The sequence below is a fragment of the Apaloderma vittatum genome, unplaced genomic scaffold (genome assembly GCF_000703405.1).
Source record: "Apaloderma vittatum isolate BGI_N311 unplaced genomic scaffold, ASM70340v1 scaffold40115, whole genome shotgun sequence".
Lineage (NCBI taxonomy): Eukaryota > Metazoa > Chordata > Aves > Trogoniformes > Trogonidae > Apaloderma > Apaloderma vittatum.
In genome coordinates, this window is record NW_009716096.1 from 15963 (window position 1) to 29949 (window position 13987).

General features: G+C 44.4%; 1 protein-coding gene across 2 annotated transcripts; it reads right to left on the reverse strand.

Moving 5' to 3' along the window:
- Nucleotides 1-777: 777 nt before the first annotated feature.
- PSPH (phosphoserine phosphatase) lies at nt 778-11195 on the reverse strand. 2 transcript variants are annotated; one of them, XM_009869400.1, is made up of 6 exons: nt 10983-11195; nt 5681-5839; nt 4857-4991; nt 3158-3303; nt 2243-2391; nt 779-965 (listed from the first exon to the last, which is right to left on the reverse strand). In XM_009869400.1, exons 2-6 carry the CDS (start codon nt 5818-5820, stop codon nt 855-857), a joined length of 681 nt encoding a protein of 226 aa, XP_009867702.1. In that variant the 5' UTR covers nt 5821-5839; nt 10983-11195; the 3' UTR covers nt 779-854. The 2 variants fall into 2 exon arrangements, with proteins under 2 accessions (XP_009867701.1, XP_009867702.1); XM_009869399.1 differs by lacking the exon at nt 10983-11195 and having other exon boundaries at nt 778-965; nt 5681-6016.
- Between the last annotated feature and the right edge of the window lie 2792 nt (nt 11196-13987).

The window sequence follows — 13987 nt, forward strand, 5'->3', positions numbered from 1 at the left end:
GAAATGTGGTGCAAGCTGTGAAAACCTGTGGCTGTCTTGGGGCTTTGGAAGGCAGACACATCCCGTTTCTCTTCCCAGCGATGGAAGAGAATTGGCACACTTGGCCTGACGGTGATGAATTAGCTTCCATCGGGTGATAGGTTATAGGCTGATGGGGGTGGTTTGTTACAGAAACAGTTTGTTAAATAAGAGTGTGGCCATTTTGCAAAACCAACATTTTGGAGTTTAAAGCATTTTAATGAAGTATGGGACCCACTGTATTCCCGGCCTTAAAATGTGCTTTTTGGACACGGATGAGTGTTGCATGTTATCTCAGGTCTGCCTGCATCTCACGTCTGTCATACTACAGGTTCAGTAACAGTGACGTTGAGTAGCAGATGACATATCAGGTTCTCCTGTAGCCCTATTTTAATGAAATTAGTGTCATTTAGTAATGTTTCCTACCTGTCTGTTCACTGTTTAACCTGGTTCTGAGATTCTTTGGAATGGAAAGTACTTACCATGCTGTTTACATTGTAGACTGTGTTGTTGTTGTTACTGTTGTTATTATTATTTTGTGTTATTATTATTTTGTGTTTGTGTCTCTCTTTTTTTGCCACACAAAATAGGTAGATGCATTAGCCTCGATGATCCTGAAACAATAGATAAGATGTTTAAAAAATCTTCTCATTTTCCTTACAAAGTGTTTGAGAAGAATGGTGCTGTTTGCAGCATCAGTTTGAGGCCAGAGATGAAGGTACCCAACAGCCAGAATCATTAAAAAAATCCAGAACACAACTTTGCAAACAAATACATGTTTAATTGAATTGTATAACGGATTTACAGTTGTTAAATATATTATTTTACTGTATAATTTATCGTTCTTCCAGTTCCTTTAGCAATTCATCAAAGTGAGTAATGTACCATTTGGCTTTCTCCTTTACTTGCTTTCTGATTACATTTCCTCCAAATCCGATGAAGCAGTCCTGGCAAAACAGAAAGAACCCGCGCAGTTCATGTAAGGAATGGAGCTTCTCAGCAGTTAAGTTTGGGTTTAGGATTGGATTTTAAAATTGTTCTTTCCCTGCCTCTTCCCCTATTTTATTTGGCATGTTCATTTTTCAGATCTATTAACATGAAATTCAGTAACATTTAATTTGCACCACCTTGGTTGTTAGAGTGTTGTTCCAATAGGAAAGTTGTGTCTCAGTGCCTCCTAACTTCAACATTGTTTGGATCTGAGACTTTACCAAAAATCTGATGTAAATGTGATGCAACATAAGGCCTTAAGTTAACATTTAAACATGCATGGAGCATCTCACAATTATCCCTATACTGTTTATCTTAACTCTGTTTACCTCATTTGGTAGATACCAAAAGTAAACATTAACTGTGTCTTCAATCATTAACCAGGAACAATCATCAGTTCTACATCTTAGAAAATCACCTGCAGACACTGCAGTGTTTAAAATTTCCACGGCTGCTTTTTTACCTTTCTGGAGAAAGCATTAAGCAAATACTAAGCAGCTTTGGTCAGGCACATCGTTAACAGGGAGGGACCCGTCAGCACTCGCATCAGCAGGAGCTCTCAGAGTTTGCTCCCGGGATATTTATTTGTCCCGCAGTGCTGGCGAAGAAGGGATATCGGGAAACTTTTATGTAGAGAAAGGCACTAAAGGGGAGATGGAATTAAGATTTCTCCTCTGTGAAATGACTGTTTATAAAAGTTATCTTTCTGTTCGGTTTTTTTTTGTTATTTCGCCCTGTCAAGGCTGATCCCTTCAAAGGTATCAGCACCGTGCAGTGAGATGAACCTCTTGTTCATGATGAACCCTCACATGCACCAGATCTGTGCCAGGCCTCCGTGCTAAGCACCGTTAACCAGCTTTCAGGACCAGGGTCTTGGTAGGGCAAGACCTCTGCCCAGCAGCAGGCACTTACTGGGGGCCTGTAGAGGGCACAGGCAGACAGGGTAATACCAGCTTGATTTGAGACAGGTCACCAGACTAGTAACGCGGTTCTGCTAGACCCAGCAGCGTCCTGGCTTAGAGGGCAACACCCTTACTGACATTGCCTGAACCCAGAGAAGTCAACCACTGCGTGATGCAGGCTCTCTAGGGGAAACTACCTACACACGTCTCTCTCAGGCTGTGGGAAGTCCTAACGATCTTCCCTGAAGTTTTATAAACAATTCAAAGCACGCTTTTTTTGCCCAAAGGATTTGCTCAAAAGGAATTTAGAACTATGGTTCTTTAATACTTACAGCAGGGGGACAGGCTTCCATGTCTGTAGCTCCATCTCCAATCATAACTACTTTCTTAAAGTGGAACTGTTCCTTCAGATGAGTGATAACCTTTCCTTTTCCCCCCGATTCAGCTGTTGGTTGTGTTTCATCAAATCCTGCGTATTCTCCTAGAACACAGTGGAAGGACAAGTTAGACACGTAGCATCCTTCCTTGTAAATGAAGAAAGGTATAAGCCTATGGTCTTTACTTCAGAAAACAGCTAATGGCATGCACTGCTGTAAGCCTCATGATATCAGCATCCCAGAAGGTAATTAGAAGGTAAGCGTGAAAACTGGGATTTTACACACGTCTTCAGTGGGGCAATTTGCAGAGAGCTGAAATGCTACGACAAAAGTAGAGACCCTGTCTGGGTGGTGCTACAGATCCATTCCCAGTCACTCTGGTCCAGTCATTCTGATGTAAAGATTTCAAAAGCAGCATGGAGTACGGTGTACAGACAGTGTAGGAAATACTGTGTAAGAAACAACCTCGCTGACTACAGTTCTGCTTGGTTACACTAGCTTAAAGTCCAGAGCAGCTCTACTAAAGTACATCAGTGTCCGTACATACCTCAAAGTCACTGAAAGGGAAGTTTGCCTCTGAAAGCAGGTAAGTGGAATAAACTCTCTTTAACTTGAAGGAGCAAGAGAAAACGAAACTCTGCTGTCAGCAACTGTAAATTGTTTTACCTTTGGCACAGCTTACAATTAAAAAGTAACTACAGCTCCATTGCATACCTCTGGAAAATCACATGAACTCATGGTTTTTGTAAGGTCTTGCAATTTTCCTACTTGGAGCTAGCTGGGTTGGTAACAAGGTTGTGTGGGCCAGGCGGTTTGAACCGAGAAAGTGGCATTAATTAGCAGAGGAAAGAGACTTTAAGGGAATCTCACCATTAAAGTAAAACTTCAGCCTGTTGGCAAAGACGTTTGCTGTTGGAATGTTCAGTTGCAAGGCCACGTGCTCCACAATGCTCTGAAACCCCCCAGAGACCAAGAAGACCTGGACCCCTCGTTGATGCAGCCTGCTCACCAGCTCCCTGAGGAAAAAGAGCAGTCACCCAACATGAGTGCCTGGCAGCGTCCAGGGATAACAAGGGAGTTAAAATACATCTGTCCCAAACGAGGCTCCCCATCCTCTGTGTTATTCCAGATTAGTTAGGCCGTGTGCTGCCTTCCAGCGCTGTCTCTGCTGGTGAAAGCTTCTCCTGCTTTCCCCTGCAAGTCTGTGCATACACCTGGCCTGCAGAGAGCTGACCAAAACCATCAGGTCTGGAAACAGGCACGTAGTGAGTTGCTCAGAAACAGGCACTCCCTAGAAATGTTTTCTTCACTCTTTCATACCGTTCATATTAGTTCTCTTGGACAAATGAGGGTAGATCCAGTTTGGTTTTTTTCTGAAGTAAAGCAACAGCAAGAAAATAAGCCTATACTGCATGAAAAGAGTAGGGAATATAAGGAAGATACAGCCATTGCGCCAAAACCCACAAGTAGGCTGAAAAGTGTGCAAACACTTTCTAACTCAGAGCTGGTGGACATCAATGCCATCTCTAGAAGAGGGCAGTAGATAGATAAAATTAAAATTAAAGAAAAAAAGTAGTTATCGATCCCAGTTAATGTCAATGGGGCTTGAAGACAGAAGTTGTACGGGATTTGGCTCCCGAAGCAGGAAGATCAGCATGCAGCAGTGCTGAGCAGAAGTGGCAGCAGTAACTGAGAAACAAAGTGGAGGCTTAAAGCAGGCTCCACAGAAAAGGAGGAAGAAAGGGAAGGAATGAAAAGGAAAATCATGTGATTCCAAACAAGGGAACAATGTTCCCTTTGTATTTACATCTAGCTGTGCCTCCCACAGAAAAAGCTGAGCATGTGCTTCATTTCAAGGAGAAAATACAAGCACAGCATCATCTAAAACTACTGTATGTGCTACGAATACTTGAGACTCGGAGGGCCAGACTTTGTAGTAAGGAAATTATTTTCAAATGTTTGGAACAATTTGAACAGAAAAATAACCACTTTTCGGTTTAAATAGTTATTGTTTATTCCAAACTCAAATATAAATGAAGACACGTATATATATATATATATATTTCCCCTTACTGATTTTTAAGTTCTTTTTTAGGAATTCAGTACAGGATGCATAGCTCTGAACAATGGGTCCCCTAAGCTGAGTCCAGGGGTGTGACCGCACACAGATGTTTAAGAGAGAGGTAATATAACTGCAGAATAGACCAAGCCAGTAGTTCATACCAGGTATTAAATTTCCCCCCAGTTCCATCACTTGTAAAAAACCCAGATGTGATTGAACAGATTATTTTCCATGCCTGTTTAATCCTCGAGATAGAATTGGAGCTGCCAGCCAACAGGCCAGTTAATACCTAAGACTTTTTACATGGATGCTTAGCCCCTTGGCATGGACTCAGGCCATTGTAAGCTCCTGATACAATCTTTGTATACAAACAGCATAGGAATGGAGTAAGAAGGCAACTTAAACCAGCTCCGTGGTCTTAACAGCCTCGCTAATGTCACAGGATTTTGCTGAGTTATGCCGTGTGCTTTTGGAAGACTTTTTCGTTATATCAGATGAAATTCTTACCTTATGCCTGGTGTTAGCTGAGGTGGGTTGTCAGATATTAATTTCTGCACTTGCTCATAGGAGGGACGTATGAGACCTAGTCGTGCTGTTAAAGCCGCTTTGAATGTCACGGTGCCACCCATAGCTCTGCGGGTCCTAAATTGTGATCCAAAGAAAGCAAATCAGTGACAGGCTTTTCCTGAGAAGAGTTTGTTGAAGATGAATGACAAGGAACACGGTAAAACACTACCGTTTCTAGGTTATACCATGTCTGTGTGCTAAAGGAGAAGACTGGTACACTGGAAAGATTGGTGGCAACCGCTGGTAGAAGATCTCCACAGAGTGGAGCTCTTGTGAGAGCCAGGGGACGGAAGACTGCTTCAGTCCCTCTGTGAGTGAGCTGAGCCACTGGCACCAGTGCTCCTGAGCGGTAGCTCAGGTGCTGTTCTCTGATATGAACAGAACTTTGGCTGTAAAGCTTCAATGGAAACAACATCAGCCTCAGGGCAATGTTAAGAGAGTTGTGCCCCCTCCACCATCTCATGGTAAGGTTGGCTAGTGCTTACCCAGGTTTAATGGTGAGGGCTGGCCTTAGTCCATCAAAGAAATCTACGTCAGAGGATTTATGTCAGTGTACTTTTGTTGACTGGCTTCACAATTCCAAAAGAAGTTACTTCATTATGCGTTAATTCCACTTACTATTCCTAAAATCCTTTTTAAGCTGTAATAATTTTCTGTCACAGAGTTAAATTAACCCCTATTGTAAATTCATTGTCCCAGACAAGCCTTACCAACGCTTATTTTTTTACCGCTATGCCTGTGAAGTAAACAGCAAATATACGTACATCTCTGCAACGGCATCTCCGACTCCACAGAACTTCGCAAGCTCATCGATGCCTTCTTCCCTGATGACCGTACTGTCCACATCAAAGCACACCGCGTCAGCGTTGCGGAAGATTTCTTTCAGCTCCATGAGGGACGCCATCCTTTTAGGAACCTTCTTACTGTGAGGGGACAAGATAAAGTCTTTCTCTGAGTGGCAGCACTGTACTCCGTCCTGAGCCATTGGCGCAACTGAGCTGGTTCTTGCGAGAAGGGCCGAGCCCAGCCTGGTAGCCAGCTTTTATCACAACGTGTGACTGGCGGTGGAGGTCTGGCTCGGCTGCTGATTCGCCCTCTGCTGTTTCTGCCTACCCATGCTCAACTTACGTTACAGGTGGGCTGTGGAGCTTTGGGCAGTTGCTGATTTGCTCTTTGCAGGCTCAGCCCATGGATGTTCACATGAGGTTCAAGGTTGTGATACTTGGCATTTGCTGAACCATCAGAGTGCCAACTGTTGTGTGGGACTTGCAGTTCTCTGTCTCATCTCACCCTCCCGGCTCGAATGGATCTTGACTTCTCATCAGACCCAGTCTGCTGTGGCAAATTAGTTGCTCCAGGAGATGAACTAAATGACATCAAGCCCTTAAGGATGTGAGTGATCACAGTAGACATAACTATCTTAAGCCTATCAGTGAGTGGTTGTCCCTAACTCATGAAGGTTTAGATACTTTCTTATGACCTGATTAATATAATCTAAATATTCTCATCATCTATGAATGCATAGAAAATTTGGCCATTAGCATTGGGAATTAGTCCTTCACAGAATCGATTAAAGTCTTGGGCTTTGAGAACGTTGCTCAACCCTTTAAGATATCACATCATGACACAACTTTTTCTATAACAAGGCATCACAAAAGTTTCTTCCCTTTTCTGTCTGTCCACTTAAATGTGTTGAGCACTTCTGCAGATCAGAAGCATGAGGTGTTAATCAAGTATTTTTTACTCTACTCTACTCATCTTGTGCTTCACCCTTTCATAAGGAAACTGAGTGTGAACTTGACCAACTTTACATTTAGACAGCAATAACAGCTTTCTATCTCCCTTGCAAGATCTTTGGAAATTTTTTTTTTTTATTGTCTCTTCTAATCTCTTAGACATCTCTCAGGACAAGTCTTGTATAATTGATTACAGTAGTAGGTTCTCTCTTTTTGTGGGATAGGGGAAGAAATACTGTCGAACAGGATGTTCTATAGTTACATTGTGTTACACGCCTTCCTCTTTTGCCCTCCTCTCACTATGCTAATTTTCTCTTATATGTCGTGAATTTTGATGGTGAGGGGTCTTACACACATGAGTTCCTACAAAATATTTCTTTTTTGCCCTTTTTGGACAAACTTTGCACCCCCAGATACAAAAGCCATCCTGTGAAGCTGGAGTTGATGATCACTATGTACCCTGCTGTGGAAAAGCACAGGAAGGGATCGGTACTGATGCAGCTCATGGCCGGGACAGGAGTCATCCCGGGATCACTCATGGTGAGCCCCAGTGCTGCTTCCTGAGGCAACTTCCGTGTGCTCACCAAGAGGTCACAACCAAATACTTAATGGCCAAAGCAGGAACAGGAGTTTTATTCCCATTTTGGTCTAGCCTCAGAAGCATCGCTGAAGAATTATTTGCTGCAGACAGCATGCGGAGTTTTAGATTTTTTCTGTAAAGACTGCACTGTACGTATGAGAAATGCAGTGCGACACCATCAGCAGGGCGCACCAGAGAAACCTCTCTCTGAAGTGGCCACGAACATAAAAACTTCCCTCTGACAGAGTCAGGTTCTGAGCTAAGACTTGGCAGTGGGTGGGCAGGTGCCACGTGAATTCCAAGTTTACTTTGTGTTAGCCTTGACTTGACATTGGCTCCCCAGCACTGTGTTTGTATTTTCAGTGCAAGATTTTGATTTTCTGAGCAGGAGGGCTTTGACTTTAGGGCAGGCCCTGACAACCATTGATAGATATATTGGTGCAGTGGAATTAAAAAAAAAACAAACCACCTGCTAACATTTTTAAAGTGGCAGGGTGTTCGTTTCTTCCAGCCTACTGGAAATTGTGAAGCCCACCTAAACTCAGCCACGGGCTTGGTGCCAATTTTAAAGATTTGCTCTACTGGACAAACTCGTTGCATCACCGTGGCGTGACATGTGCGTCACCGTGTTCCAGCTCTGATCCCTTGTTATGCAAAGCCACCTCATTGCCTCGTGCTCACTGCACTGCAACATCACCACGTTCTGATGCAATGTCACTGTGCGGGGACACCGCGCTGTCAGGGGATTTCTTGGTGAGAATCTGAAATACATTTCTGGATACGTGTCTTCCAAATTCGACTCTTTCTGAGCAAAATGTTATCGCTAGAAACACACCTGGGGAGCAGGAAGGAAGAGATGGTACCTTTTCCTTCACTCTGGGATCCACATCTCACATACTCCTTTCCCTTCTGGATGCTCCTTAAAATGACGAGACCACTGCTGCGGTGGACTTTGCACTTCGATGGACAAATAGACAAGTTAGAGGAAGAATTACGTATATGAGTTGTGGAGCCATGGTTAGAATTAACCCTGTCCTCTCTTTATTCCATGCAATAACTCTTCCAGGAGAGTTTCACGCTTTATAGTGCCTAAAAATGGAAGGGAAGAATTGCATTTTGAAATGCAGAAACCATCAGTGGTTCCTGATCTCCCCTGGCCTGTGATCTTCTAAAATCTGTGCACTCTCTGCTATAGCTTGGCACTGAGTCCTGGGAAACACAGACCTGGTTTTGGCTAATGCATCATCACACACACTGGAGAACTTGTGATGAACTGTAAAGTAGGGAAGCTCATACAGGAGCAAAGAGGAAAACCTAGGGAGGAAGCTTAGCTCTTGCAAGGGGTCTTGCTTGTGGAAAAAGCAAATTTTATGAGTTAAAGGTGGTTCACTTGGAGAGAAATAAGGTTCTTCTGCCTTTGCTGGCAGAGCTCCAGGGGTCACCACCAGCTCCAGAGGCTGGCAAATGCCATTCCAAATGGTAACATGCCAGTTTCAGCAACGTGTGATTTTTTTTTTTCCCCAGCCCTAAATGTAGATGAGAGCGTAAGGCAAAGCTCTTAGTGACGGAGTAATGGGCAACAGGAGTGGGGGAAACTACAAGCAGATGTTCTGCTTCTTCCCTTGTTTTCAGCATTTTCACTGGGCCATCCTGCCCTGGCATCCACTGGGAAGCTGCCCAGAAGTCACCTCCGGGTAAGCGTGCGCAGGAAATAAGGACAGGCACCGTAGCTTGTGTACAGCTAGGTGTCACTTGGAAACACGAGCAAGAAGAACTGAGGTTGTGTAAACCCCTTCTATGGACAAATATCTAAAACCTGTAGTCAGGGAACAGCAATTCTTATTCCAGAGTGGCAAAGGCCTCTATAGTTGGCAGAGATTAATTACTGTGAAATACAGGGCATCTGATTGCCTAAATGCATCCATGTTTTAATGAAATGGTAAAAAAAAAAAAAAAGAAATTCCCACATATAATGAGTTCTATTTGCATATGAAAAACATGGGTAGAAAATCCCTGATCTTTCTGCCATTGAAGGTCAGGAGGTCATTTATTCCTATCCTATTCTTTGAATGCTGGAAAAGCACGCAAGCAGCAAACACTTCAGCAGTTCTGATAATAAAATATTGTGGGGAAAAGAAGAAAATGGGGCAAAGAAGAAACAATTGGCAAAGAAGTGACTAGAGAAGACATAAGGAAGGAATGACAAAGGGAGAGAGTAAGGGTGAAACTTGAGATAAAGATGGAGAAAAAGGAAATCAGAAGGGAAAAGCAGAATTCCCGTAAGATCTCCTTGCCTCTAGACTATGAAGTACTTCATTAGGCGATTTGGAAAACACCCTCGTATTTCCACAAGAAACAGTCCTGTTTCGAAACAGAGAGGGTGGAGTCACAGAAGCAATTACAGGAATTATGTAAGGCCACATGTCAAAGGAAAACAACTGAAATCTTTTTTGTTTGCTGATCCTTCAAAGAATACTTGCTGCCCTGTGAAAAACTGAAACATGGACAGTATCTGCTATTTATGATGCTAAAGGAACAAGTAAAAGGTACTAGGAACTCCACGTGTTCTGGGGCTGGTACATTTTGATGCGCTCTTGACAAGATCTCAAAATCCTCATTGTGACTAGACTTCACTTGTTACCACATTTCACCTTGCAGAAGCGCTGCCACGCTGCTACTTCGCATTACCTTCACATTTACTGCTGTTTGAGAAATGAAGATTAAGTGAATCTTAATGAAGTATTGCCTAAAATATCTTTTGAAACAGATCACTCGGGAATAACCTAGTTTTCAAACAGTTCCTGGCATTTCTCATTCTGATTCACTTCCCCGTTTAACAAGGTGAGAGCGAGCACTTTGCTGAGATACGCTCTGAGATACCTTCCTGCAGCAGAATAACGTTGCACTGAACACGCAGGGAGTAAGGGATTTGGAGAAAACAGTTCTTGAAAGTTTTCTCAGGACCTGTTCCCACTATAGGAGTGATCCTGCTTGTAAGAATGTTCACAGGAGTGTTCCCGTGGGGTTAAACAAATCCTCACTGTTTCTAGTCCTGTGTCTGTAAAATGGGAATAATAGAGTGATACAGCTTTTTTTTTATGCTGAGCTCAACAACAGCAATATCTTTTGAAAGCTTTAGAGGAGAGGCGATACATTTAAGCAGATGAGTCATATTCAGGCTAATCGTGACTGTTGTTTACATTCCTGCATTCCCTTTAGAAGTTCAACCCATCCATCCATAATTGTGGGTTTCTGCAGTTTTCGGTGTGAGGACAGGTTCAATCCTTAGCCTCACTAAGATTGCCTCACTCCTCCTGGTTTTCTGTTCCTTTTTTACAGGTAGTAATGCAAACCTGTACGCAAGGTAAGAGTTGTGCTATTTGCAGCTCTGCAGTAATGTCTGAAGAGCAATGCCTAACTGAGGTTATTTAAGCACCTTTCAAAAAAACCAGTTGAAATGGGACAGAAGGAACCTGAAGGATGTTGACAGACACTTCCCAACTTTCCAGTCCCCTCTTGCCTGTCCTGCCAAAATGATGATGCTTCCCCCCTGCATGATTGCATCATTCATTCATGCTGCGCTTATAAAACAGGCACCACACTGCTGCTGCATCTCACAGGGCAGTGTTGTCACAGACCCAGCAGAAGACTCTTCATTTTCTATGCTAGAAAAATATGTTGTTACGGATCTGATACACCAAATGCCAACCCCTTCCAAACTGAGAGAGAAAAACGTTCCCGGTGACTTACAGTAGTGTACTGGCCGTGGCTGTTGCTGCTGCTGCAAACCTCTTGGCTGCACAAGAACAGAAGGGATCAGCTGAGACCTTCAGTCACATAAATACAACGGCACGGGCTGATCTGGAAGAAAGCCGCATTTTGTAAATCACTCTTTTATAATCTGCTGAGTAAGCCAGCCTGGATGTTTTTTTTAAATGGTTGCACACATGTAACCAGAGAAGTCCAGCTGTTCGCTGACAGGGTAGGGAGGAGAGGTGTAACCTCGCCTGCCTCGGGGGAGGAGCCGCTCGGGCCCGGTTTTGGGTCGCTTCCAGCTTGGGTAGGACGCTTGGCAGGGAGCAGACCAAGAGGATGGGGAATTGCTCGCCCGGCCAACAGCCTGTCCCGTGGGCACAGAGAACCGCCTGGCTCTTGGCGAACTCGCCCGGCTCCACGCAGAGCACCAGCGCCGGGGGGCGAGGGGCGAGGAGGGGCTCTGACAAGCAGGAGTTTCTCTGGCGTGAAGTGGGAGGCGAGGCAGGGACGCCGTTTTCTTTCACCGTGGATGAGAGAAAGGTTTTAGTGGGATACAGTTCTGCGTTGGCTTAAGGTGTTAACTCGAGCGCATCAGGGTGTGCAACGTTAGGTGCACAAAAAATCAAATCAGAACCACACAGAATCACAGAATGGTCGGGGTTGGAAAATTCATGAAAAGCTTTGAAGGTTTTTACTAAGACGACTTCTAAGAAGGCTCTGTTTTGTCTCCCCAAATGCAACCTTATCGAAAGCAACAGAAAAATTGGAAAACCTGTCTGTGCTTGCATTTTGGCATCCCACAGAAGAGCTTCCCTCGGGCATTACCGTGGACGTTGGTTAGGAAACAGGAGACCGCCAACTGTGAAGCTGGTTGTTTGGTTCAAAGTCAAGACAGCCTGATTTAGCTGATTTAGCTTCTTTCATTCGCTTGTGATAGGAGTCTTATGACTGCTGCCCGTCTTGAAAGACTGTTCCGCACCACCGCATGCTCGCACCAGTTGTGCTATGCACAATCTCTTTTCACCATTCTGGCAGTATTACCCCTCCAAATTGTACACGGATTAATTAAAATCAATAGCCTTGCGTGCCTCTTCGTCCATGCCTGCCTTTATGTTTTGTCAGGAGTTCCCAGTACCTGACCTTTTGTCAACACGAGCATCTATCAGTAACTTCTTGTGTCCGGACAAGCTGGTACCAAGCCCCTTTGCTGCAAAACCAGTGACTTGGTTCACTGTTCTGTCTGGTCATGTTTGTTAGTTTTATCGTGGCAGGACAGTGTGTTTTAAAAACAGATTTAGAAATCATTTCTGTGAATAAGGTTAAATGAAAACAGATCTTGACAAAGATAAAAGAAAGCTGCTTTTTACTGAGAATCTCGGGGAGTTTTTTGCCAAGATAAGCAGTGCATGCTTTGACTAGGAGAAATGCTGCTGAACATTTCATGAAGGATATTTCCTTTATTTGGCTTAGTTTAATAGTCATCTTGGTTTCAATTTAGTTAAATATTTTGATTCTGATCCGGTGTAATATGTTGTAACTCCATTCATTTTAAAGGACAATTTAGGCCTAGTAAGCATCTGCCCTGTATTTTTACCAAATACGTGTAACAGTTCAACAGCTACAGCTAAGACTGAAAAATCAGCTAAGAAGACAAGTCCTAATGTCTGAAAAAAATGCTAGAAAATGGGAATTTATTGTGAAAATGCTAATGAGAATTGTTACTATAAGGTAAAACAACTATCCTCAGATGCATGATCCAGCAAAGAAACACAACTGCTTTATTTTCCTACAGTAAAAATTCCCCTGACAACCCTGAACCTGCTTGGGGAATGGCCGTATCGCTGTGAGCAGCCAGCCCCACGCGTCACAGGTGTTAGGATGGAGAATTCCTGTCTTTCCAGGGAAGAGCACCCTCGCCGGGCACAGAATAGCAGCAAGGAAAACATGAAACACAACGTGCCTGCTGCTCTGTGCATGGGTTTGCTAAGGCTGCCCTCTGCTGAGAACAGCCCTGAGAGAGGATCAAGGGAAAAATTATAAACCAGAGAAGGAAGAATAGCAAAATATTTCTGTGTGACCTCTTGGCTACAGGGCGCAGCGCAAAGCTGGGGAATCAGGTGTTTTAACCCAGCGTTGCAACGAGGCACCTCAGATACTCGCACTGCAGCCTTGCGGGGCTGGGCTGGTGTGTTTTGGCTTGTTAGGGATTCAGCAGGCGGGTAGCACCCCAGCAAAAGCAAAGACTAAATATTAACAGTGTTCCAGAGTCAATTATGAAATGCCAAGTGTAATTTCCTGCATTTTGCAATGTTTATTTCTCATCACAACAGTAACAGAACTGAAAGCCCAGCCGCTACACTAAAGAGCCAGCATTAAAATATCTCATAAGACCTACGCGCTGCTCAGCTCAACAAAAGGGCTCCAAATTTGCGTTGCATTACTTTAAAACGCCAACTCCATCTAAAATGTTTAAAAGCCAGAAACCCAAGCAGCTGTCCCCTCCAGACCTGCCAACTCGGAGCGACAGGCCGCACATGAGAGCCCTCCTGCACCGCGTGGCGTTTTGCCCAGAAACCTGAGATCTTCACCCAAAGCAGCAGAGCAGATTCCCAGCAGGTGCCACAGCTTACTGCCAAAACCGGCCAGGCTGGTGAGGCTGTGCTGAAGCTTGACACTCGCCGACTGTTTCAGGCAAGCTCCCTGAAAATGCTTGTGCAAGAAGCAGAAACGGCGAGTTTAGACTTTAGGGCGGGAAGCGGCGCAGTGACACGAACGGCCCCTTGCCCTGCTGCTCCGGGCCATGTCCCGGATAGAGTCGGGGAGATTTACCATCCTCACGCCCGGAGGATGGGTGTTGGGGAAAGCTGCTTTTCTTCTCCATCCCAGATACTGAGGCAATGCTGGCCTCTGGGCCAGCTGTCCATCTGCTGGCGGTCAGCTCCCTCCGGAGCAGAAAGGCTGCAGGAAGACCAGAACCCACTTGCCCTGATCTGCCCAGC

Coding starts and splice junctions, on each gene's coding strand:
- PSPH (XM_009869399.1), bottom strand. CDS start 5,901: ATGGCTCAGGACGGAGTACAGTGCTGCCACTCAGAGAAAGACTTTATC. Junction 2,392..3,157: donor GCTGAAGTTTTACTTTAATG/GTGAGATTCCCT, acceptor ACTGTGTTCTAG/GAGAATACGCAGGATTTGAT. Junction 966..2,242: donor TGGAAGCCTGTCCCCCTGCT/GTAAGTATTAAA, acceptor CTGTTTTGCCAG/GACTGCTTCATCGGATTTGG.